This window comes from Eschrichtius robustus, chromosome 11 (genome assembly GCF_028021215.1).
Source record: "Eschrichtius robustus isolate mEscRob2 chromosome 11, mEscRob2.pri, whole genome shotgun sequence".
Lineage (NCBI taxonomy): Eukaryota > Metazoa > Chordata > Mammalia > Artiodactyla > Eschrichtiidae > Eschrichtius > Eschrichtius robustus.
In genome coordinates, this window is record NC_090834.1 from 104,845,525 (window position 1) to 104,871,618 (window position 26,094).

A 26,094-nucleotide genomic window follows, 5' to 3' on the forward strand; every position below is an offset into this window, starting at 1 on the left:
TTACTTAGCAACAAGATAACTTTTAAAATTGTACCCCAGGGCTAGTCCTGGTACCACCACACAAAGGCCACCCTTCCAGTGTCTGATGTCCCATACTGCCTTTGCCACGATCATGGTCCCTGAGAACCTTTCTAAGACAAGTCAAGGCCCAGACAGACTCATTCTAAGCCAAAGTGTGTGTGTGTGTGTGTGTGTGTGTGTCCATGTAAAAGCACGTGTGTCCATGTGACCCAATCATACGCATCCCCTCCTCACTTCTCAGATTGTACCTGCTGGGGCAGGTGGAAGCCTCTTTCCTTTCAAGTCCATTTTCTTCAGTGGCCTCAGTGGCCATTTTCAATCTTCAGAGCCCAAGGTTGAGAAAATCTACTCCTGAAGGCATCCAACCTGAGTCTTAACTCTCTAGAAGGTACTTAGCACCCCTGATCTGCTTACTGAACAGCTGTTCCTTACGTAAGTTGCTTGTACCGACTTTGCGCATCAGGTAAGCCTCACCTTGTTCCCGTGGGGGCACCACCTTTCCCCCTCCCTCTGCTCTTTACCCCTCTTTACCTTCACTTCTTTTTTTTTTTTTAATTAATTAATTAATTTATTTATTTATTTATTTATTTATGGCTGTGTTGGGTCTTCGTTTCTGTGCGAGGGCTTTCTCTAGTTGCGGCAAGCGGGGGCCACTCTTCATCGCGGTGCGCGGGCCTCTCACTGTTGCGGCCTCTCTTGTTGCGGAGCACAGGCTCCAGACGCGCAGGCTTAGCAATTGTGGCTCACAGGCCTAGTCGCTCCGTGGCATGTGGGATCTTTCCAGACCAGGGCTCGAACCTGTGTCCCCTGCATTGGCAGGCAGATTCTCAACCACTGCGCCACCAGGGAAGCCCCTTTACCTTCACTTCTTGCTTCACACTAAATTTTGCTCCTTTCTGAGTTTGGAAAGAAAATGGGGGGAAGGGTGAATCCATAAGAGGAAGTCCAGAGAAAGGGAAAATAGAGACACTTCCCATCATCTCTGTCCGGGATGCTGTCCACGTGGCCACACCTGCCCTCCGATGCCCCAGGGCAGGAAGATGAACTGTCCCTGCCCTCATGCTTCAGATAGGCACAGGAGGAGTGGGGGCACGGGGGGGGGGGTGTTCCTGCTGCCTTCTGCGGGGAGGGGGTCCTGGGCACCCCCTGGAGCATTTATGGAAGTCGTTCTTGGCAGCAAAGTCACAAGAACCTTGTTGCGAAGGAGCACAAGGCTCCCCAGAGACACCGGGCAGAAATGACGAAGTGGAAAAACCCACAGTCAAAAAAGGAAAGAAAAACACGAGGTGCCCTCTTAGGAAAAGACCAGCATCCACTGCCCCCTAACGTGGCTGCCAGTGCCTTCGGTGCCCGCAGGTCAGCGCTGAGTCTCTTTTTGTCCAGAACCAGTTTTCAGTGACTAACCAACTCTGAAGTCCTTGCTTTTCCCTTGGGCCTGCTATTTCTCCCGCTTTCTTGTGGGCTATTATTTCCCCTTTGATTCTCTCTCCCACTGTCCCTTCCTCCTTCACCTGGGAAGGCCCCCAGCGAAGACCACCAGACTTGGGTGTGTGCCCAGAGATGGAGCAAAAGAGGACCAAGAACAAAGCCATTAACTCCCGCACCATCTGGGTGGTCCCCTTCCCAGAACTCAGTCGTTTTGACAAGCTTACAAGTTCCAGCCAGAGAACAAGTTTTCCACAGTAGTCAAGCTCAGGGGGGACTGAGGTAACAGGAGCTAAATGCTGTTGTTGGTTTTTTAATTGAAGTATAGTTGATGTACAATATTATATAAGTTACAGGTGTACAATATAGGGATTGACAATTCTTAAAGGTTATACTCCATTTATAGTTATTATAAAATATCAGCTATCTTCCCCGTGTTGTAAAGGCTGGGTTTGAAGGATGGCAGATTAGCGTAGACAAAGCCAAAATTATACCCAAACCTGTATCAAGTCAGGGCTTCAACAGGCAGCAAAGTTCCCTGGATCCCTGATGATGCCAGAGTCTTTGCTTTGTAACCCCGATCTGAGCAGTGGGTGTATCAATACTCCCCACCGTTCAATCAATACCGACTCGCTGAGTCTCTGCTCTTACCCTAGCGCTCTGCAAACTGCTGTGGACAATGCCAAGAAGCAGAACAATAACATCCTTCCCTTAGTTATCAGGCGGTGGAAATAGGACAAGCACGTGGGAGAGAATCACGTACTGGTTTTTTTTTGTTTTTTTTTTGTTTTTTGTTTTTAAAGGGAACGCTATTTATTTATTTTATTTTATTTTTGGCTGTGTTGGGTCTTTGCTTCTGTGCGAGGGCTTTCTCTAGTTGCGGCGAGCAGGGGCCACTCTTCATCGTGGTGCGCGGGCCTCTCACTGTCGCGGCCTCTCTTGTTGCGGAGCACAGGCTCCAGACGCGCAGGCTCAGTAGTTGTGGCTCACGGGCCTAGTTGCTCCGCGGCATGTGGGATCTTCCTGGACCAGGGCTCGAACCCGTGTTCCCTGCATTGGCAGGCAGATTCTCAACCACTGCGCCACCAGGGAAGCCCTCACATACTGTTTTATGTGGTTAATTTAACATCAAAGGGAACACACAGTTAATTTGTGCCAGAAGAGTTCAGAAGAAGGTAAATTTGGGGAGTGTACTAGCATCCTAGGGTGTGCTGTAACAAATCACCACAAATTGGGTGGCTTAAAGCAACAGAAATGTATTCTCTCACCATTCTGGAGGCCAGAAGAGTGAAGTCAAGGTGTTGGCGGGGCCATGCTCCCTACGAAGGTTCTAAGTGTGAGGATCCTTCCTTGCTTCTTCCAGATTCTGGTGGCTTCAGGCAATCTTTGGGTTGTGTCAGCATCACTCCAATCACTGCCTCTGTCTGCACATGGCCGTCTCCGCTGTGTCTTCTAAGGACACTTGTCCTTGGATTTAGGGCCCAGTCGGGGAATCCAGGACGCTCTCATCACAAGATCCTCAATTTAATTACATCTGCAAAGACCGTTTTTCTGTTAATATTTATTGCAATAGAGTTGATTTACAATGTTGTGTTAGTTTCAGGTGTACAGCAAAGTAATTCAATTTTGCATACAATTACACATACACATAATTGAATTATACATTCAATTATATAAATATATGTACTCTTTTTTTAAAAAAATTCTCTTCCCTTAAAGGTTATTACAAGTATTGAATATAGCTCCCTGTCCTATACAGTAGGTCCTTGTTGGTTATCTATTTTATATTTAGTAGCGTGTATATTTTAATCCCAGACTCCTAATTTATCCCTCCCTCTCTCCCCCCTGCCCCGTTTTTCCAAATAAGGTCACATTCACGGGTTCTGGGGCATGGACATATCTTTTTGGGTGCCACCATTCAGCCCGCTACGAGTGATATTCCCGATGTCTGGGAAATACACTTTAATTCTTCACTCATTCACTCAGTCATACGTGTTGTGCACCTGCTACGTGCCAGGCGCCATTCTAGATGCTGGGGACCCAGCCATTCAGGGTCCTACTCTTCGTGGAGTTTCCATTCTAGGGGGAGGGCATGGACAGTGCATGATTACAAATAAACAAGAAAATATTAGGGAATAATACAGGCTGTAAGGAAAATGCACCAGGGACATGTGATGGAGAGATTTGGTGGCTACTTTAGACTTAGAAGGGAAAGGCCTTTCTGCCGAGGTGACATGAAGCTGAGGTCTGCCAGGAAAGAGCCAGCGTGTGGAGACTGGGCAGAGGAAACAGCAAGAGCAAAGCCCTGATATGGGAGCAAGCTTAGCATCCTCAAGGAGCAGAAAGAAAGGGGCTGGGACGTGGTGAACCAGAAAGGAAGTGGCAGGAGGTGGGGCTGGAGAGGCAGATTGTGACAGATGGTGTGAACCCTGGAGGCTGGATAGGGAGCTTGGCTTTTATGCCAAGAGCCAGGGGAATCCATTCAGTTTCAGCGAGGAGAGCACTGTCAGTTAAGTTATGATCTGGGTGCTGAGAGGAAAACGGGCTGCAGAAGGGCAAGAGTCGATTAGGGAGGTGAGTTACAGGTTAGGAGGTTACTGCTGCTGTAATCAAAGGTATGAATGGTAGCTTGAACCAGGATGTGGTACGGAGATGGAGAGGACAGATTCTGGAAATCTCCTGGAGGTAGAGGTGACAAGATTTCCTGATAGATTGGTCATGTGGGGTAAGTAAAGGAGAGAATCAAGAATGGATCTTAGGACTTCCCTGGTGGCACAGTGGTTAAGAATCCACCTGCCAACGCAAGGGACACGGGTTCAAGCCCTGGTCCGGGAAGATCCCTGCCACGAAGCAACTAAGCCCGTGAACCACAACTTCTGAGCCTGAGCTCTAGAGCCTGCGAGCCACAACTACTGAAGCCTGCACGCCTAGAGCCCGTGCTCCGCAACAAGAGAAGCCAGCGCAATAAGAAGCGCGCGCACCGCAACGAAGACCCAGCGCAGCCAAAAATAAAATAAAATTAATTAATTAATTAAAAAAAAAAGAAATAATGGATCTTAGGGGACTTTCCTGGTGGTCCAGTGGTTAAGACACCATGCTTCCACTGCTGGAGGCACTAAGATCCCACAAGCTGCATGGCCCACCCCCCCCCCCAAGAAAAGGATCTTAGTAGCCAAGACATGGAAGCAACCTAAATGTCCATCGACAGATAAATGGATAAAGAAGATGTGGTACATATATACAATGGAATACTACTCAGCCATAAAGAAGAATGCAATAATGCCATTTGCGGCAACATGGATGGACCTAGAGATTATCATACAAAGTAAGCCAGACAGCAAAAGACAAATATCATATGTAATTGCTTATATGTGGTATCTTAAAAAAAAAATGGTACAAATGAACTTATTTACAGAACAGAAATAGACCTACAGACATAGAAAACAAACTTATGGTTACCAACGGGAAAAGAGGGGAAGGGATTAATTAGGAGTTTGGGATTAACATACACATACTACTATATATAAAATAGATAACCAACAAGGACCTACTGTATAGCACAGGGAACTATGTTCAATATTTTGTAATAACCTATAAGGGAAAAGAATCTGAAAAAGAATAGATACATATATATGTATAATTGAATCACTGTACTGTACATCTAAAACTAATGCAACATTGTAAATCAGCTATACTTCATTAAAAAAAATTAAAATTAAAAAAAAAGAATGGAGGAGGAATGTCAACTATTCAACATGGAGGCGGAGGTCGATAAGCTGCAACTGATGTTCCAGAAAGCTGACTCTGATCTGGATTACATTCAGTACAGGTTGGAATATGAAATCAAGACTAATTATCCCGATTCAGCAGGCAAGAAAAGTCCAGTTACACTCTTAAAGGAATTGTCAGCAATAAAGCCTCGATATCAAACTTTGCATGCACGCTTTAAACCAATTGCTGTCGAGCATAAAGAGACTAAGAGCCGCATTTGTGCTACTTTCAATAAGACTATGACCTTGATACAAGAACTACAAAAACAAACAGACCTGAAGCTCTTACCACTGACTGAAGAAGAGAAAACTGTGGCAGAGCAATTAAGAGCTCACATGTCAGACTTATGATGAAGAAATGGACTTGCAAAAGGAAACTCTAATAGGGAAGAGATCAATTCCAGAGAGATTTAGGAAGATGTCTTGTTCGCATTTGATGACTGTTGGTGGGGGGATGACAAAGGAGATTTGGCTTGGGTTACTGGATAGTGATGCCTGCCACAAGACAGGGGAATACGGGAAGAAGGGCAGATATTGTGCTCATAATGTTCAGCCAAAGGGATGGAATGGAAATAGATTTTAAAAAATATACGCATATACACTTAGTCTTGTAATTTCAGGCAAGTAAGTCTCAACACCATTTTGTATCTGTTTTTGTATAATCAGGATAACACAGATGTCCTGGCCTATTGTAAAAGAAAATTATGTACTATCAGTCAGTCAAATGTGAATGAACATGCTTTGGAAATTAAAGGATAGAAAAAAAAAAGAAAGAAAGGAAGAATGGATGTGGCGATCATTTTGCAATGTACACCTGAAACTAATGTTATATGTCAAATATAGTTCAAGATAAAAGAAAGTCGGGCTTCCCTGGTGGCGCAGTGGTTGAGAATCCGCCTGCCAATGCAGGGGACACGGGTTCGAGCCCTGGTCCAGGAAGATCCCACATGCCGTGGAGCAACTAAGCCTGTGTGCCACAACTACTGAGCCTGCGCTCTAGAGCCCACAAGCCACAACTACTGAAGCCTGCGTGCTTAGAGCCCATGCTCCACAACAAGAGAAGACACTGGAATGAGAAGCCCGTGCACCCCAACAAAGAGTAGCCCCCACTCGCCACAAATAGAGAAAGCCCGCGCACAGCAACGAAGACCCAATGCAGCCAAAAATAAATAAATAAATGAATGAATAAATAAAGATTAAAAAAAGTCAACATCCTAAATGAAAAATAAAATGAATGGCTCAGATTTTAGAAGCAAGCAACGGAGCTTCTGGTTTTTGTTTTTAATTGTGATTAAACACACACAGTGTCAAATTTACCATTTGAACCACTTCATGCACAATTCAGTGGCGTTAAGTATATCCACAGTACTGTGCAACCATCACCGCTCTCCAATTCCAGAACTTGGGTGTGTATGTTTTGCGCACTGAACAAACTGAGTATTCATCAGATTCTGCGGAAAGCAGAGAGCGTGGAGTTTCTTGGCAGTCAGCGTCACTGCATCTAAAGGCCCGTGTCTGATGGGGGCTCCCGTTTCCTCCTTTCCAGTGGGCTCCCGCGCACGGGGCGTGTGACGGCACGCTTTATTTTCCTCTCGATTTCGCTTCGGCTGAGCCTAGGAACAGTCCTGGGCACGGTGCTGATTAGTAACTTCCGCTTGACCCTAATTAGGACCGAGGCTCTTATAGTCCATCAACCTGACGCAGGCGGCTTCTGGGTGGAGCAAGGGTTAAAATCCTTTTGACATGAACCTGAAGCTTCGCTCCCTCTCGTCCACAGGGGACATCAGTTACAGAAGGGTTGGCTGACGGACAAGAGGGCTGTTGCCTCCAACTGAAACCCTGGAGGAGGCGGAAGCGCTGCAGAGGCCTGCGGAGAGGGAGGGGGAGGGCGGAGGGAGGGCGGAGCTGAGTGGCCTGGTTTGCAAAGAGACCTTGGTCTTTAACAGCTGACTTAAGAGAACTCTCTACGATTAGAACAAACAAACAAAGGCCACCTATGGTGAACTCGACGTTTTCCCATCCTCAAGACTGGGCTCCCCTGAGTTAACGTGTGTGAATCAGTAACAGCTTCTTCTATAGTTTAAGGATTTATAGAGGATTAGGACAGTGCATCTCTATTTTCTAAATGGTTGCGTTTTTATAACCCTCTGGGGAGAAGCTTAAGGGAGTCCTCTAGATACTCCTGTAGAGGAGAAATCCTATAGGTAAATTAGCAAACTAGTTAAGAGACTGGCCCAGCAGGAAGTTAACTAATTACCTTTACCATCTTACTAGTGTAAGGAGCTGAAATGGGTTTTTTTTTTTAAACTGAACTATAGTTGATTTACAATGTTATGTTAATTTCTGCTGTACAGCAAAGTGATTCAGATATATATATATATATATACACACACATTCTTTTTTTATATTCTTTTCTATTATGGTTTATCAGAGGATATTGAATATAGTTCTCTGTGCTATACAGTAGGACCTTGTTGTTTATCCATCCTATACATAATAGCTTACATCTTAAATGGTTTTAAGATGTAAACTTTAAGATGTAAACTCCATCTTAATTCCTGTTTTAGTTTGCTATTGCTGCTATAACAATTTATCACACACTTGGTGCCCTGAACAATACAATGTGTTATCTTACAGTTCTGTAGGTCAGACATGTCATTGGGCTAAATCTGGGCATCACCAGGGCTGTGTTCCTTTCTGGAGGCTCTAGGGGAGAATCTATTTCCTTGCCTTTTCCAGCTTCTAGAGGTGGCCTCACTCCTTGGCTCCTGGCCCCTCCCTCCATCTCCAATGCCAGCAATGGCTACGCATCTTATCACTCTAATCTCTTCTGCCTTCCACTTCCAAATTTAATTATCCCTGTGATTATATTGGGCCCACTGGATAAAACAAAACAATCTTCCTATTTTAACTTCAACTAATTATCAACCTCAATTCCATCTGCTACCTTAATTCTCCTTTGCCACCTGAGGTAATGAAACCCAGCAGGACCCTTTAGGGCTCCCACGTACAAAACCTTTCCATGTCCCCTGTTTCTTGTTTGTAGGCAATAGGCTTCATTCAGCCTCCATGACCTTCTCTGAGTTCCAAAGGGCAGATTCAAACAGTTGCTAATCAGGAAAGTCAGGGAATACAGAAACAAGGGAGGAGCAGTCCAGACATACTTGGGGCAAGGTCCTGGTTCCTCCTCAAGGAATAGACATAACAATATCTTTGAGTTCTTCTGCAGAACTAAGGCCCCCACTAAGGTGGAGGATGGTATTGATAACTTCAGGCTGAGCCCAAGATTCCTGGAGCACCGCCCTGTTACCTCACCACCAACCAATCAGAAGAAAGTCACACGCCCCGCAGCCCTCACCCCAAATTTTGCTTCTAAGAAAATTTCCCCCCAAACCATTGGGGAGCTCGGGGTTTTTGAGCGTGAGCCACCTGTTCTCCTTGCTTGGCCCTGCAGTAAACCTTTCTCTGCTCCAAACGCCATCATTGCAGTTTTATTTGGCCTAACTGTGTGTCGGGCACACGAACTTTGTTCAGTAACACCCGTAAAATAGATCATCAGAACAGCTGGCTCCCTCAAGTGAAGCCCATGCATCAGTGGCCAACAGTCCTTGCCCATGGACAGAAGTCGTAATCTCTTTAGGAACCACTTAAAAACAAACATCACCTTTACTGAAGTATAATTTACATACAATAAAATGCACCCATTTTTAAAATGGACACTTTAATGAGTTCTGACATTTATACTCATGAATCCATCAACATAATCAAGATATAGAACATTTCCACCGTCCCAGAAAGTTTCCTCATGCACCTTTGCAAGTCATCCCACCCCATTCCCACCACTGGGCCAGGAAATCACTGATCTGCTTTTTGTCACCATACAATAGTTTCTTTTCTAGAATTTCATTTAATTGGAATCATAGGTATTTTTTGTGTCTGGCTTCTTTCACTCAGTTTAATATTTTGAGACTCATCCATGTTGTTACATGTATCAATACTTTGTTCATTTTTCCTGATGAATAGTATTTCATTCTATGGCTATACCACATTTTAAAAAATCCATTCCTTTGTTGATGGGCATTTGGGTTCTTTCTAGTTTGGGGCTATTATGAATAAAGCTGCTAAGAACATCTGTGAACAAGTCTTTGTGTGGACACATATTTTTATCTCTTTGGGGTAAACACACCTAGGTGTGAATTGCTGAGTCATGTAGTAAGTATATGTTGAAATTTATAAGAAACTGCCAAACAGTTTTATAAAGTGGTTACATCATTTTGCATTCCCACCAGTTCTGTATGAATGTTCCAGTTGTTCTACATCCTTGTCAACACTTGGCGTTATCCATTCTTTTACTTGCAGCCAATTTAGTGGGTGTAAAGTGGTATCTCATTGTGGTTTTAATATTGTATTTCTTTAAATATAAATTGAACCTCTCCCCTCCCCCTGCAAAATATCCCTTAGAAAAGAGAATTGCCTTATATTTGTGTCCTTATAAAGTGTCCCATGTTATGCAAGGGCTATCTCAATTATTTTACATAACAAATCTTTGGGGAAGACACATTGGTTAGTAATGGAAAACAGGAGTGGCTAAAAGTCTATTTAAGATGAAACTAGATCCCCAGATCCCCTCCTCTATTCTGAGCAGATGGGCAACTGCACCTTTCTTCACCCCAGCTGAAGCCTGGAAATTTATTCTCTGCAGATAGTAAAAGCAGAGTCTTGAACTGGGCCACACCAGAAGTGGTTAAGGGTCAGGATCCTGTACTCTAAAACCAGTGGACTAAGTAAAGGATTTAGTCCTGACCACTGGGGCCTCCAGATTGCTGGAGCTGGGCATATGCCCTCTAGAAGGAGAGTAGAGGAGGCTCATATCACCCTACACCCTGCCCAGGCTGGACCAGCCCTATCTGTGAGCCCTGAGCATCCAATCAGCTCTTTGATGTTTTACTATTACATAGGAACTGAGAGGCAGAGATTGTCAGACATTTGAGGATGATGATCTCTTAGATGAAAGACAGAAGCAAGACGAACAAGAATCAGAAAAAAATCAACTTGAAGGAAACAATAAGACAGGAAGTACAGAAAGGAGAGATGTGAAAAGATACTGCATCTATGGAATAAAGGGATGCTATGAAAAAGGGACAGAGAGCAAAACAAAGCTCCCCAAAATATATTATACTAAATATATTACATTATGTAATGTTAACATGTTATAATAATATATAATGGTAGAATTAGAAACTCAAAGGAGGTGTTGGAAGATGAAATTGAGGGAATCTCCCAGAAAGTAGAGAAAAAGACAAAGAGCTAGAAAATTTTTCAGAAAGGATATGAAAACTAGGGCACAAGCCAGCAAGCCCAGAATCTGAGAACCAAGAGAATGGAGAGTAGAAATCATTGGAAAATAACTCAAGAAAAAATTTCCAAAACTGATGATGTGAGTTGGTGGAATAAAAGGGCATTTTTGTCAATGGATAAAAGCAGACCCATACCACAGACATCACCATGATACCTCAGAGCAATAGGGACAAAGAGAAGCTCCCTTCTAAAAGCTTCCAGGGAAAGGATAACAAATCAAACTGGCAGCAGACCTCTCAGCAGGACACTGGAGGCTAGAAAACAATGGAACAACACCTTAAAAAGATCTGTAGGAGAATGACTTGTGACCAAGAGTTCAATTCCTACACAGATCATCAATCAAGGATGGGGCTGAATGAGAGCCATTAACAGACATGCAAGGGTTTCAAACATTTTAGCTACCATGCACCCATTTCCAGAAAGCTTTTAGAGGATGTGTTCCACCAAAATGAAGGGGTAAACCAAGAAAGAAAAAAAGCCATTTGATCTGGGAATCTAAGTCTCAACACAAGAGCGAGGAGAAGGGAATCCTCAGGGTGATGATGGTGCAGGGAGACCTCAGGATGACAGCTGGGCTGCAGTGCAGAGGGCACCCTGTCCCCTTAGGGGCCATTCACCAGGCTCTCAGGAAAACACCCCAAAGAGGATGATGTTGGTAAAATGCATATTGTGTTTAAATCTATAATAAGGAGTTTTACATTTCCAAGGGAGATTTGGGGGAAAATGACACTAAAGTATGCAACTAGGTCGGGGCAACTAGGAAAAAGATTAGAAGGAAATATTTCTAAGTGGTAGGACTAGGTATAATTAAAGTTTTCTTCTTTATATTTGCCTAGATTTTCTCATTTTTATTTGACAGTTGGCATTTATTCATTTGTAATTAGAATTGAAAGCTTAAACAAAGATGCTGTGTCAGCAGCTGTCAAGCTTTGCAAGACCAATGTTCTTTCACATCATTCTGTTTCTCCACTTGGGATTTCTTCCAGCTGAAAGCTTAACCATTGTATGAAGGCTCAGCTCCTGGGTCAAATGTCTCCCTCTTCATGGAATTTTCCCTGGAGATGACACCTCGCTGTCTCTGCTCTGTTGAACCTGGTGTTTTGCCTGTGTTATTGCACAAGCTGCCATGTGGGTTTGGAAGGATGTGCTCTCGAGTCCTTACACTGCTGTACCTCCTTGGGAGCAAGGATCACGCCTTATGTACCTCCATATCTCCTTAAGGAGCACCCAGATGCATCCCTCCCTGCAGGCACTCAACAAGTTTATGAACCATATTTTACAGGTGGGGAGCTTGGCTGTGAACACAGCAAGTTAACTCACTCACACCACTTTATTATCTGCTTTCAAGTGCTGTACTCTGCAGCAAGGCAGGTAACTCTTGGCTGGCGCGATCGGTTTTTGGGGTGGGAGGGTTTACATGCCCAGTAGGAAGACAAGCCCCCATGCAGCAGCGGCTCGACACCACCTAAAGGCATCCTTGTGTTGCACAGATAAAGGCTCACGTGCTCAGTAAACTCAGCTCTCTGTCCCCATTGGACAAGTAAAGCAACTTAAAGGCATCCCGTCAATTACTGAATGTAGCACAAAGGATGTGTTCAAGCCCTAAGACCAAAACTAAGGACAAAGCTGTTGGGGTGTCTTTTAGATGAATTGAATGCTTATTTTAAACTGAATTTATTTAGGTGGGGGAGATAAATTATGAGTTTGGGATTAACATATACACACTACTATATATAAACTAGGTAAACAACAAGGACCTACTGTATAGCACAGGGAACTCTACCCAATATCTTGTAATGAACTATAATGGAAAAGACTCTGAAAAAGAATATCTATATCTATATATATCTGAATCACTTTGCTGTACACTTGAAACTAACATAACATTGTAAATTAACTATACTTCAATTTTAAAAAACTTTATTTAAAGCAGAGAGATTCAACAGCAGGCTCTGAAGTCAGCCCACCTGGTTGGGAGCCTTGAAACCCTGACTCTCCCACTGCCTCTGCTTGAGTTTTGCAAAGTACACGTTAATCTTTATGTATTTCAGAGAATTCATCTGTAAAATGGAATGATATCTACCTCATGGGGTTGTGAGGATCACATGAGATAACGCCGGCAATGTGCTTAGAATAATAACTGTCCATTATTATCCATTCAACAGAGGATACTCCAAGTATTAAAAATGATATAAAGTTCTGGTATGGGGAGATGTTCCCTGTATATTACTTTTTTAAAACATTAAAAGCAATATGTTAAGTATGATCCCATTTTTGAAAAGAAAAACATGTGTATTTATAAGTACATTTGACATCAGTAGGGAAATATTTAGAAGTATATACACCCAAATTTGAATTTAACATGCATCTCATTTTCTTTAGTGCATATGTTAGTGGTACAACACAAAAATAAATATTTAAAAATATCTAGACTTGCACTGTCCAATTCAGTGGCCACCAGCCACATGTGGTCACTTAAATTGAAAAGAACTAAAATTAAATAAAATGTAAAATTTTATTCTTCATTCTAGCCATAGTTCAGCATGCTGCAGCCACACATGGCTAGTGGCTACGTCATTGTGCATCACAAATGTGAACATTTCCATCATCACGAACGTTCTAATGGACAGCACTGGTCTAGGGGACCCAGGGGAGGGGACTTCTTGGTGATCTTTTCTCTTCCTTTGCTATAAAATGGGAAGAATTCCTCCAAACTTGGCTGGATGATTTTAACAGGACCTCTCAGAAGACCCTCCGATTAGGTAAGGAAAGCCGTTCACACTCCATTTTCACCAGGCATCAACCTATCTACATGTAATTTTCTTTGTAATATTGGGTAACAACCTCGATCATCCTTTTTTTCTTTTAAATTATTTTTAATATATGGCAATTCCTCAAGAGATGACAAAAGCACGTTTATCAAGCAGCCTCATTTCCTGCTCAAGAGGATCCTGGGGGTGTCAGAAAGTACAGAGTTTCAGCCAAATTAATTTTTCATAACCCTATGCAATGGAAGAACCATTGCCACCGGACTCAGCTTGCAAAGTTCTAAGTACTCAGGTCAAAAATAAGCTGCATTTCAGGGGCTCCGCAAACCCTTACTATATCAAGTCCAGGGCGTTAAAGACAGCACGTGCTACCGTCATCACAAGACACTTCAGGAGGTAAGAACCCACCAGATGTTTGATTATTAACCAGTGTGCAGCAGGTGAACCCGGCCGTTCTGTTCCCCTGGGAGAACCTGGGATCGGCTGGCTTGTGCTGTCCTCTGGCGCCCCCAAACGGCGCCTCATATAGGAAGCTAAAACCCCAATATTTACCCTATGAACTAAAGACTTTCTGCCTTCGTTTCTCTACAGGGTCACGAGCTTTCTCTTTAAAGTGACAGTTTACAAAACCAGGATAATCGGATCAAGATTTCACACCAAAAAGTCTGTTGTGGTTCTAGAGGATTAGCCCCCCAAAGACGCTATAACTAATTTTTAGATTTTTCAATAATTTTATAATATTTTAATTTATTTATTTATTTTTGACTGCGTTGGGTCTTTGTTGCTGCACGTGGGCTTTCTCTAGTTGTGGCGAGTGGGGGGCTACTCTTTGTTGTGGTGCGCGGGCTTCTCATTGCGGTGGCTTCTCTTGTTGTGGAGCACGGGCTCTAGGCGTGTGGGCTTCAGTAGTTGCAGCACGTGGGCTCAGTAGTTGTGGCACACGGGCTTAGTTGCTCCGCGGCATGTGGGATCTTCCTGGACCAGGGAACAAACCCGTGTCCCCTGCATTAGCAAGCGGATTCGTAACCACTGCGCCACCAGGGAAGTCCCTGTAATATTTTTAAGCATACAAAAAAGTATAGATAATGATACAAGAGACATTCATGTATTTATGATTCAGTTGAACACCTAAAATATTATAGATTTATTTGAAATCCCAATCCTATTTCCCTTTCTTCTTAGAGGTAAAAATAAAACTCAGGAGAGTGTTTTTCAGACCCATGTGTGTATTTATACTTGTACAGTCTTTATTAATGAACACATATAGTGTTGACTTGTGTGTTTCAATTTTTTTCAGGAAATTGGCGTCATACGGTATCATTCTGAAGGTCTTGTTTTTATTGATCGACATTGTTGTAAGAGTTATTTATCTTAATACATATGTATGTATGAACATATGTAAATGTGTATATATGTTAATACATAGTTGATTCATTTTTTTTACTGCTGAAAAGTTCCCTATATAACTCTGCCCATTTTATTTATCTATTCTCCTTACAAAAAGTAATGGTAATTAGATAATTCATCTTTTTCTTTTTCTTTTTTTTTGAATTTTTGAATTTTATTTTATTTATTTTTTTATACAGCAGGTTCTTATTAATTATCCATACACATCAGTGTATACATGTCAATCCCAATCTCCCAATTCATCACCCCACCACCACTTTCCCCCCTTGGTGTCCATACGTTTGTTCTCTACATCTGTGTCTCAATTTCTGCCCTGCAAACCAGCTCATTTGTACCATTTTTCTAGGTTCCACATATATGTGTTAATATATGACATTTGTTTTTCTCTTTCTGACTTACTTCACTCTGTATGACAGTCTCTAGATCCATCCACGTCTCAACAAATGACCCAATTTCGTTTCTTTTTATGGCTGACTAATATTCCATTGTATATATGTACCACATCTTCTTTATCCATTCGTCTGTCGATAGGCATTTAGGTTGCTTCCATGACCTAGCTATTGTAAATAGTGCTGCAATGAACATTGGGGTGCATGTGTCTTTTTGAATTGTGGTTTTCTCAGGGTATATGCCCAGTAGTGGGATTGCTGGGTCATATGGTAATTCTATTTTTAGTTTTTTAAGGAACCTCCACACTGTTCTCCCTAGTGGCTGTATCAATTTACATTCCCACCAACAGTGCAAGAGGCTTCCCTTTTCTCCACACCCTCTCCAGCATTTGTTGTTTGTAGATTTTCTGATGATGCCCATTCTAACTGGTGTGAGGTGATACCTCATTGTAGTTTTGATTTGCCTTTCTCTAATAATTAGTGATGTTGAGCAGCTTTTCATGTGCTTCTTGGCCATCTGTATGTCTTCTTTGGAGAAATGTCTATGTAGGTCTTCTGCCCATTTTTTGATTGGGTTGTTTGTTTTTTTAATATTGAGCTGCATGAGCTGTTTATATAATTTGGAGATTAATCCTTTGTCCGTTGATTCATTTGCAAGTATTTTCTCCCATTCTGAGGGTTGTCTTTTTGTCTTCTTTGTAGTTTCCTTTGCTGTGCAAAAGCTTTGAAGTTTCATTAGGTCGCACTTGTTTATTTTTGTTTTTATTTCCATTACTCTAGGAGGTGGATCAAAAAAGATCTTGCTGTGATTTATGTCAAAGAGTGTTCTTCCTATGTTTTCCTCAAAGAGTTTTATAGTGTCCAGTCTTACATTTAGGTCTCTAATCCATTTTGAGTTTATTTTTGTGTATGGTGTTTGGGAGTATTCTAATTTCATTCTTTTACATGTAGCTGTCCAGTTTTCCCAGCACCACTTATTGAAGAGACTGTCTTTTCTCCATTGTATATCCTTGCCTCCTTTGTCATAGATTAGTTGACTACAGGTGCATGGGTTTATCTCTGGGCTTTCTATCCTGTTCCACTGATCTATATTTCTGTTTTTGTGCCAGTACCATTATGTCTTGATTACTGTAGCTTTGTAGTATAGTCTGAAGTCAGGGAGTCTGATTCCTCCAGCTCCATTTTTTTCCCTCAAGACTGCTCTGGCTATTTGGGGTCTTTTGTGTCTCCATACAAATTTTAAGATTTTTTGTTCTAGTTCTGTAAAATATGCCATTGGTAATTTGATAGGGATTGCACTGAATCTGTAGATTGCTTTGGGTAGTATAGGCATTGTCACAATATTGATTTTTCCAATCCAAGAACATGGTATATCTCTCCATCTGTTTGTATCATCTTTAATTTCTTTCATCAGTGTCTTATAGTTTTCTGCATACAGGTCTTTTGTCTCCCTAGGTAGGTTTATTCCTAGGTATTTTATTCTTTTTGTTGCAATGGTAAATGGGAGTGTTTCCTTAATTTCTCTTTCAGATTTTTCATCATTAGTATAGGAATGCAAAAGATTTCTGTGCATTAATTTTGTATCCTGCAACTTTACCAAATTCATTGATTAGCTCTAGTAGTTTTCTGGTGGCATCTTTAGGATTCTCTATGTATAGTATCATGTCATCTGCAAACAGTGACAGTTTTACTTCTTATTTTCCAATTTGTATTCCTTTTATTTCTTTTTCTTCTTTGATTGCCATGGCTAGGACTTCCAAAACTATGTTGAATAATAGTGGTGAGAGTGGACATCCTTTCTTGTTCCTGATCTTAGAGGAAATGCTTTCAGTTTTTCACCATTGAGAATGATGTTTGCTGTGGGTTTGTCGTATATGGCCTTTATTATGTTGAGGCAGGTTCCCTCTATGCCCACTTTCTGGAGAGTTTTTATCATAAATGGGTGCTGAATTTTGTCAAAAGCTTTTTCTGCATCTATTGAGATGATCATATGGTTTTTCTCCTTCAATTTGTTAATATGGTGTATCACATTGATTGATTTGCGTATACTGAAGAATCCTTGCATCCCTGGGATAAACCCCACTTGATCGTGGTGTATGATCCTTTTAATGTGTTGTTGGATTCTGTTTGCTAGTATTTTGTCGAGGATTTTTGCATCTATATTCATCAGTGATATTGGTCTGTAATTTTCTTTTCTTGTAGTATCTTGGTCTGGTTTTGGTATCAGGGTGATGGTGGCCTCATAGAATGAGTTTGGGAGTGTTCCTTCCTCTGCAATTTTTTGGAAGAGTTTGAGAAGGATGGGTGTTAGCTCTTCTCTAAATGTTTGATAGAATTCACCTGTGAAGCCATCTGGTCCTGGACTTTTGTTTGTTGGAAGATTTTTAATCACAGTTTCAATATCATTACTTGTGATTGGTCTTTTCATATTTTCTATTTCTTCCAGTCTTGGAAGGTTATACCTTCATAAGAATTTGTCCGTTTCTTCCAGGTTGTCCATTTTATTGGCATAGAGTTGCTTGTAGTAGTCTCTTAGGATGCTTTGTATTTCTGCGGTGTCTGTTGTAGCTTCTCCTTTTTCATTTCTAATTTTATTGATTTGAGTCCTCTCCCTCTTTTTCTTGATGAGTCTGGCTACTGGTTTATCAATTTTGTTCACCTTCTCAAAGAACCAGCTTTTAGTTTTATTGATCTTTGTTATTGTTTTCTTTGTTTCCATTTCATTTATTTCTGCTCTGATCTTTATGATTTCTTTCCTTCTATTAACTTTGGGTTTTGTTTGTTCTTCTTTCTCTAGTTCCTTTAGGTGTAAGGTTAGATTGCTTATTTGAGATTTTTCTTGTTTCTTGAGGTAGGCTTGTATTGCTATAAACTTCCCTCTTAGAACCGCTTTTGCTGCATCCCTAGGTTTTGGATCATCGTGTTTTCATTGTAATTTGTCTCTAGGTATTTTTTGATTTCCTCTTTGATCTCTTCAGTGATCTCTTGGCTATTTAGTAACATATTGTTTAGCCTCCATTTGTTTGTGTTTTTTATGATTTTTTCCCTGTAATTCATTTCTAATCTCATAGTGTTGTGGTCAGAAAAGATGCTTGATATGATTTCAATTTTCTTAAATTTACTGAGGCTTGATTTGTGACCCAAGATGTGATCTGTCCTGGAGAATGTTCCGTGTACACCTGAGAAGAAAGTGTAATCTGCTGTTTTTGCATGGAATGTCCTATAAATATCACTCAAATCTATCTGGTCTCTTGTGTCATATAAAGCTTGTGTTTCCGTATTAATTTTCTGTTTGGATGATCTGTCCATTGGTGTAAGTGAGGTGTTAAAGTCCCCCACTATTATTGTGTTACTGTCGATTTCCTCTTTTATAGCTGTTAGCAGTTGCCTTATGTATTGAGGTGCTCCTATGTTGGGTGCATATATATTTATAATTGTTATCTTCTTCTTGGATTGATCCCTTGATCATTATGTAGTGTCCTTCCTTGTCTCTTGTAACATTCTTTATTTTAAAGTCTATTTTATCTGATATGAGTATTGCTACTCCAGCTTTCTTTTGATTTCCATTTGCATGGAATATCTTTTTCCATCCCCTCACTTTCAGTCTGAATGTGTCCCTAGGTCTGAAGTGGGTCTCTTGTAGACAGCACACATACGGGTCTTGTTTTTGTATCCATTCATTGAGTCTGTGTCTTTTGGTTGGAGCATTTATAGATAATTCACCTTTTTCTTACTAACACGTTTGAATTCTTTTATACTCTGAATACTAATCCTTTGTTTGGTTATCTGATTCTCAAATTACTTCTTTCAGACTGTGGCTTATCTGTTCTCTTTGTTTATGGCATCTTTTCAAACACAAGATTTTTACACGTCAAAGGCAAATGTATCCATCTTATCTTTTATGGTGTATGCATTTCTAATCTCATGAGATCCTTCCATATCCCAAGGTCATGTGGTAGTTTTAACCTTTTTAAAAGAATTTTAAAGATTGACTTTTTACATTTAGATGCTTAGTCTCCCTTGGTTTTACGTGTATATTTGGTACCAGGTGGATGTCTCTTTGTCTGTGTGAGTTTCTCTCTGGCAGAGTGCACATTAGAATAGCCTTGGGAGCTTTGTAAAAAAACAGTTTCTGGGCCTCATCCCAGAATTGATGAAATCTTAATCCCTGAGGGTAGAGCTGAGACATTAGCACTTAAAAAAAACCCAACTCCCCCAGGTGGTTCTAACATGCAATCAGGGCTGAGAACTTCTGCTCCAAGGTCAGACCAAGAATAGAATTGCTGGGGTGTCTATCATGGGGTGGGTATTACATCGTTAGCTACACTGGATATTGCCAGTGCTCTGTAAAGTGATTATAACTATTTACGGTCCTTCCAGTAGGAGAGGTCCAGTTGCTTCACATCTTTGAAAACACGTGGGCATTATTATCCCAAGTAAATAATAAGGAAGCCACACCCAGAAAGTTTAGGTGATTTGGGGACTTGCCTAAAAATCACACTGCAGGTGCAGCTGTGTCTCCACCACCTTTGACATCCTGTCTCTCTGTTTACACATATTGCTTCTGTCCAATGTGCTTCATTCACTAGCATCCCTGGACAAGGATGTTGGCAATATTTTTGGTTCTGTATATACCCCCATTTGGCTCCTATTTGGACTCCAAATTCAACCTCAGCGTGGAGAGATTCACCCTACAACTGACTTCTCCTAAAATTCTGGAGTCAGCCACTCCCATAAGCCCAGGCTTTCAAAACACACAGAAACATCAAATTAAGAGGGCGGGGTGGGGGGGGGGGAGAGGGGCTGGATATTAACCAATGTGTTACTCTTCAAATGCCAGTTGACAATTTGTCAAATTTACAAAAATGTATGTATTCCTAACTCTGTGCCAAGGAGCAGGCGAGATGTCCTAAGAGTTTCAGAAGCACAAGGCAGGGTTTCTGCTCCTGGGAGATACGGAGGCTCTAATGCAAATGAGACAAGGCTTATGCAACTCAGTTTTAAATTATCAGTAGAGAGTTTTAGGTGATATGATTTTAAAGATGTGATTCCTGTGAGCTAGATGTTTGGACTAACCTTGGAATTTCCTTCCTACTCTGCATCTCTAGGGATTTATGAGATAAAGAAGGCTTTAAGGCTGAAGACTAAATAGAACCTTCTCCTTGGTCATGGTAGGCAGCCTCTAAGATAGACCCCAGTGATCCTTGCCCCCTGTTATTCATGCCCTTCTATAGTCCACTCCATGCTGAGCAGGGCTGACCTGTGTAGCCGGTTGGATGTGTGGACACGATACCATGTGACTTCTGAGCTAGGTCATAAAAGGCACTGTGGCTTCTGCCTTGCTCTCTCTTGAACTGCTTGCCCTGTGGGAAGCCAGCTGCCAGGTGGTAAACACACTCAGCAGCCCTATGGGGAGATCCTTGAGATGACCATGACTTCCTGCCAATAGTTAGCACTAACTTGTCACCCACGTGAGCGAGTCACTTTGGGAGTAGATCCTCGGCCTTAATCAAACTTCAGATCAACTGCACCATGTCCGACATCATGACCACAGCCTCATGAGAGACTTGGGGCCAGATCTACCCAGACAAGCTGCTCTTGAAATCCTGACCCACAGAAATGATGTGAGATAAGAAACATTTGTTTTGTTTTAAGTCACTAAGCTCTGGGGTAGTTTGTTTTGCAGCGATAGATAACTTATACAATGGTTTTCTTATAGAAGCATCACCAATCTGATAACAAGAAAACAATTCTAATTGCTTAAAAGCCTTTAAATATTGTTATTACTCCCACAAACTCTGAAAGAGGCAGATAGTGAAAAGGGAAGTCTTAGAGAAGGTGAGCTATTTCTTTAATTCACAGGGACTAGATGGCAGGGATAAAAAGGTATCTCAGATTTCAATTATTTGTTGTCCAGTACTTGCACTATCAGGTTATAGCTATTTCAAAAACAGTCTGGCAATTCATTTATGGCCTTACAATGTTAGGTTTATAGGTGCATACATGGTATATGTGTGATTTAGAAAAAACTTTTTTTTAAAGTTTCAGTACTTTTTAAAAAATGCTGAAAGTACACTAGCTAGCATTCTACACACTCCTGTCACTACCAATCTGTTTTCCCACTTTAATAAATGGTCACCATTTATTTCTAGAGAAAGGGTCCATTTGTGGGCAAATTCTTGGTTGATAGTCTTTCTCAGCTCCACACACAGAAAAGGAGGGGGAGGTTTAAAATAATCAAAAAGAAAACAGAGCAGCAACATGAGAAAAACAAAGATAGTTTCCTATTACTGCTGTAACAAATTACTGAAAACTTTGTGACGTAAAACAACACAAATTTATCTTACAGTTCTGGAGGTCAGAAATGCAAATTAGGTCTCACTGAGCTCAAAATCAAGGTGTCGTCAGGCCTGCATTCATTCTGAAGACTCGAGGGGAAAATCTGTTTCCTTGCAGCTTCTAGAGGTTGCCTGCATCCCTTGGCTCATGGCCCCTTCCTTCATCTTCAAAGCCAGCAGTGTAGCATCTTCAAATCTCTTTCTCTGACCTCTGCTGTTTCCATCATCACATCTACTCTGACTCTCCTGTCTCCCCCTTTTCATTATAAGGAACCCCTGTGATCACATCAACCCACTGGCAGAATTCAAGACAATCTCCCCATGTCAAGATCCTGAACTCAATCCCATCTGCAAACCCCCCTTTGCCATGTAAGGTAACATACTCACAGGTTCCTGGAATTAGAATGTGGACACCTCTACAGGCCATTATTCTGCGTACGGGGGGCTCAGAACCACGGATGAGAAGCAGGATGAAAACGCACTGCGGTAAGTGGGCTGAAGAGCTCCAGGCCCAGACATTCAGTGGGAGCCCCAAGTTTCATTCCTGGGGGGGTCATGGGAACTAAAAGTCTCAAATTAGATGGGGGCTAGAGCTGGATCCCCTGCTTAAAGTTGTGGGCTGGGCCAGGCTAGGCTAGGGGTTGAACTAAATTGTTGCTGAAACCTGCCTGGGCTAAGGTGTATAACAAGGTGCAAGTCCAGAGACGTGGGTCGACCAGGATTCATCCTGCAGTCCAGGGAGTGAGCCAGGCTGCCTGCTGGCTGAGTGCCTGGATCTGTGTCATCCTTAATCGCTCAGTGGGGCAGCTCAACCATCATAATAAGAGCCAGTTCTGGACTAGAGCCTTGAGGATGGGAGGGAGGCAAATGCAAAAGCATAAAACTGGGAGGGGTGAGCACAGAAGGAGAGAGACAAGGAGAAACATACAGACTCTGAACATGGTCCATAAACCAATATTATAAAACACCGAAAAGATGTAATACTAAGGCAGTCAACAAAATCAGTAATTAGAATATGAGTTTATTTCAGATGAAATTAGTCTAATAAAATAATCTGACAAAGACTTTAAACTGAGCATGTTTAGTTTAGTTTTTGCTTTTCATTTTTTAAAATTTTGTTTATTATCATTGTTTACCAATGGGGAGATGCAGTTTATTTACACCAGCAGTCATAGGGGCAAGGGGAATACACAGTAGTTAGCAACCTGTATAGGATGGACTACTTATGCAAAAATAAGACTCTCCAAGACAAAGGACAGTGGTGAGCTTCACTGCATTTTAAACTGAGCATGTTTAGTTTGCCCAAAGAGATAAATGAAGTGGTTCCAGGGGATCCCAGGATGCTGAGGTCCTGTTTGAGTCTGGGAGGAAGTTACCAGCACTGCAATCTGGACTTCGTTAGGGAAAAGGGGTACGTCCTTACCTTGGAGCCCATTTGTGAGGAAGATCTTACTGGGATTTTAAGGTCCAAGCTTGAAAAGGTGGTCCCTTTGCCAGGTGTATAAAGATGTCCTCAGAGGCCACATTACCCACAGACAGACCCAGATGTGTCAGGTCCAAACAGGGAAGCAATTTGGAGTCTGCAACATGAACATCATTTCACCTAGAAAACAGGACAAAATTTTGTCTTTGAACGTTGAGGGATGTTAAGTATCCTACCCTTTGCTATATTCCCACTACACAGTTTACCCACAACTTATTGGTTTTTCTATAGTAAAGAGTTTCTCAGGTCAAAAATTCTGTTCTATTCTCATTCAGGTCATTCCAAAGACTCAGATGCTCTAGTCCACTGCAGCCCCAAGGAATGTTCCCATGAATTCTCAAGGATGAGTTTATAGTTTGTAGAGAGGCAGAGAAACTACCTCATTTGGAGACATAAAATCTTTTAAACAGGTAGATCCTCTTTTAACTCAGCAAGGATTTTTTTTTAATAAATTTATTTATTTATTCATTTATTTAATTTTTGGCTGTATTGGGTCTTCACTGCTGCACACGGGTTTTCTCTAGTTGCTGAGAGTGGGGACTACTCTTCGTTGCAGTGCACGGGCTTCTCATTGCGGTGGCTTCTCTTGTTGCAGAGCACAAGCTCTAAGCACGTGGGCTTCGGTAGTTGTGGCTCGTGGGCTCTAGAGCGCAGGCTCAGTAGTTGTGGTGCACGGGCTTAGCTGCTCCACGGCATATGGGATCTCCCCGGACCAGGGCTCGAACCCGTGTCCCCTGCATTGGCAGGCGGATTCTTAACCACTGCACCACCAGGGAAGCCCCCAAGGATTTTTAAAAATTTATTTTTACTTATTTATTTTTGGCTGTATTGGGTCTTTGTTGCTGCCCGTGGGCTTTCTCTAGTTGCGGCGAGCGGGGGCTACTCTTTGTTGTGGTGTGCAGGCTTCTCACTGCGGTGGCTTCTCTTGTTGCAGGGGCTCTAGGCACGTGGGCTTCAGTAGTTGTGGCATGCGGGCTCAGTAGTTGTGGCTCACGGGCTCTAGAGCGCAGGCTCAGTAGTTGTGGCACACGGGCTTAGTTGCTCCACAGCATGTGTGATCTTCCTGGACCAGGGCTCAAACCCATGTCCCCTGCATTGGCAGGCAGATTCTTAACCACTGCGCCACCAGAGAAGCCCCTCAGCAAGGATTTTAATGAGCATCTACTATGTACAAGTGTTCGGCCATATGGCATGAGATTTCAGAGTACAGTACTTTTTCAGGACCTTTGGGGTTAAACTGCAGGTTTGAGGTGACATGTTTTAGTAACTCTAGAATCAGGACCTGAGTTCAAATTCCGGCCACTCCCCAGGCATCTCCTCTGGGTCCAGAGCAAGTTGGCTCATCTCTTTGAGACTCTGCCCACATTTGTAAACTGGGAATAATACTAGTAACTACCATATAGGGTGTTGTAAAGATTAAATGAGTAATGCCTGAAAAGTACTCAGCCCATGCCTGACACAGGCAGTACCAGTAGATGTCAGTTAGTAATAGAAAACAAATATCCATTATCTGAGAAAGAATTTATGGTGCTGATAAACTGAAAAGGTGCAAATAAAGGTGACAATGTGGCAGAAGAGAGATGTCAGAAATCTGAGGGTAAGGCCGGTCAGACAGCCTTCAAACCAGACGAAGGACATTCAACAGCAGCAGAAAAGGACCTAGGATTATACCTTTGGAATCTTTTTTTTTAAATTAATTAATTAATTAATTTATTTATTTTTGGCTGTGTTGGGTCTTCGTTGCTGCACGCGGGCTTTCTCTAATTGCTGCAAGCAGGCGCTACTCTTCGTTGTGGTGCGCGGGCTTCTCACTGCAGTGGCTTCTGTAGTTGCGGAGCACGGGCTCTAGGTGCGCGGGCTCAGTAGTTGTGGTGCACATGTGGTGCATATGTGGGATCTTCCCGGACCAGGGATGGAACCCGTGTCCCCTGCATTGGCAGGTGGATTCTTAACCACTGTGCCACCAGCAAAGTTCCCTTTTGGAATCTCTGAATATGTGAATCTTTTATTCAGAGGGGCCCTCAGTTAATAGCATTGTATGTAACTGCTTTCTGATCTTCACTGACCATGGGAGGAAGTAGACAAAAAACTAACTAGTTCAATTCACATGGAGATGCGTTGAATGTCAAGTATATGTGCTGAACCAAATTAAAACTACTCTGAGAAAAAAGGGGGAGGTGTTTCAGTCTTTCATTTTATTTTATTTTTTAATTTAATTTTTATTTTATTTTATTTATTTATTTTTAAAGTATTTATTTATTTATTTGGTTGCACTGGGTCTTAGTTGCGGCAGGCGGGCTCCTTTGTTGCGGCATGTAGGCTCCGTAGTTGCGGCATGCATGTGGGATCTAGTTCCCTGACCAGGGATCGAACCCAGGCCCCCTGCATTGGGAGCACAGAGTTTTAACCACTGCGCCACCAGGGAAGTCCCTAATTTTTATTTTATATTAGAGTATAGTTGATTTACAATGTTGTGTTAGTTTCATGTGTACTGCAAAGTGATTCAGTTATACATATACATATATCCATTCTTTTTCAGATTCTTTTCCCATTTAGGTTATTATAGAATATTGAGTAGAGTTCCCTAGGCTATACAGTAGGCCCTTGCTGATTATCTATTTTATATATAGTAGTGTGTATATGTTAATACCAAACTCCTAATTTATCCCTACTCCCACCTTTCCCCTTTGGTAACCATAAGTTTGTTTTCTAAGTCTGTGAGTCTGTTTCTGTTCTGTAAGTTCATTTGTATCATTTTTTTATATTCCACATATAAGTGATATCCTATGATATTTGTCTTTCTCTGACTTACTAGTCTTTCATTTTAAAATAACATTTCATCTATTTATAATTGTATTTAAAGTAGAATATTTGATAATTACTATCATGTATTTTAGCCCTCTCACTCCCACTCTCTATGGAATGCTCCCCCTTTGAACATTTACTGCTAATCTCTAAAAGATTATCAATGGGAAACATCCTTCTAATTGGTTCTGCCTGAAGGACTTAACCAGGATGTCACCAAAACACAAGGTGTGGGCTTCCCTGGTGGCGCAGTGGTTAAGAATCTGCCTGCCAATGCAGGGGACATGGGTTCGAGCCCTGGTCCGGGAAGATCCCACATGCCCCGGAGCA

The 26,094-nt window shown here is 41.9% G+C and overlaps 1 protein-coding gene and 1 long non-coding RNA gene across 2 annotated transcripts in view; one reads left to right on the forward strand and one right to left on the reverse strand.

Annotated features, from left to right (window-relative positions):
- Positions 1 to 2,932: 2,932 nt before the first annotated feature.
- The window catches only part of LOC137772537 (uncharacterized), a 28,849-nt gene continuing 5,687 nt past the window's right edge, over positions 2,933 to 26,094 (reverse strand). Inside the window, exons 2-3 of the long non-coding RNA XR_011075494.1 lie at positions 22,900 to 23,079; positions 2,933 to 2,980 (exon numbers count right to left, since the gene is read on the reverse strand). This is a non-coding gene — a long non-coding RNA (uncharacterized lncRNA). The remainder of the gene's footprint in view (positions 2,981 to 22,899; positions 23,080 to 26,094) is intronic.
- On the forward strand, positions 5,187 to 5,613 carry LOC137772540 (spindle and kinetochore-associated protein 2). Its single transcript, XM_068556505.1, has one exon. It carries the CDS (start codon positions 5,202 to 5,204, stop codon positions 5,565 to 5,567), a length of 366 nt encoding a protein of 121 aa, XP_068412606.1. The 5' UTR covers positions 5,187 to 5,201; the 3' UTR covers positions 5,568 to 5,613.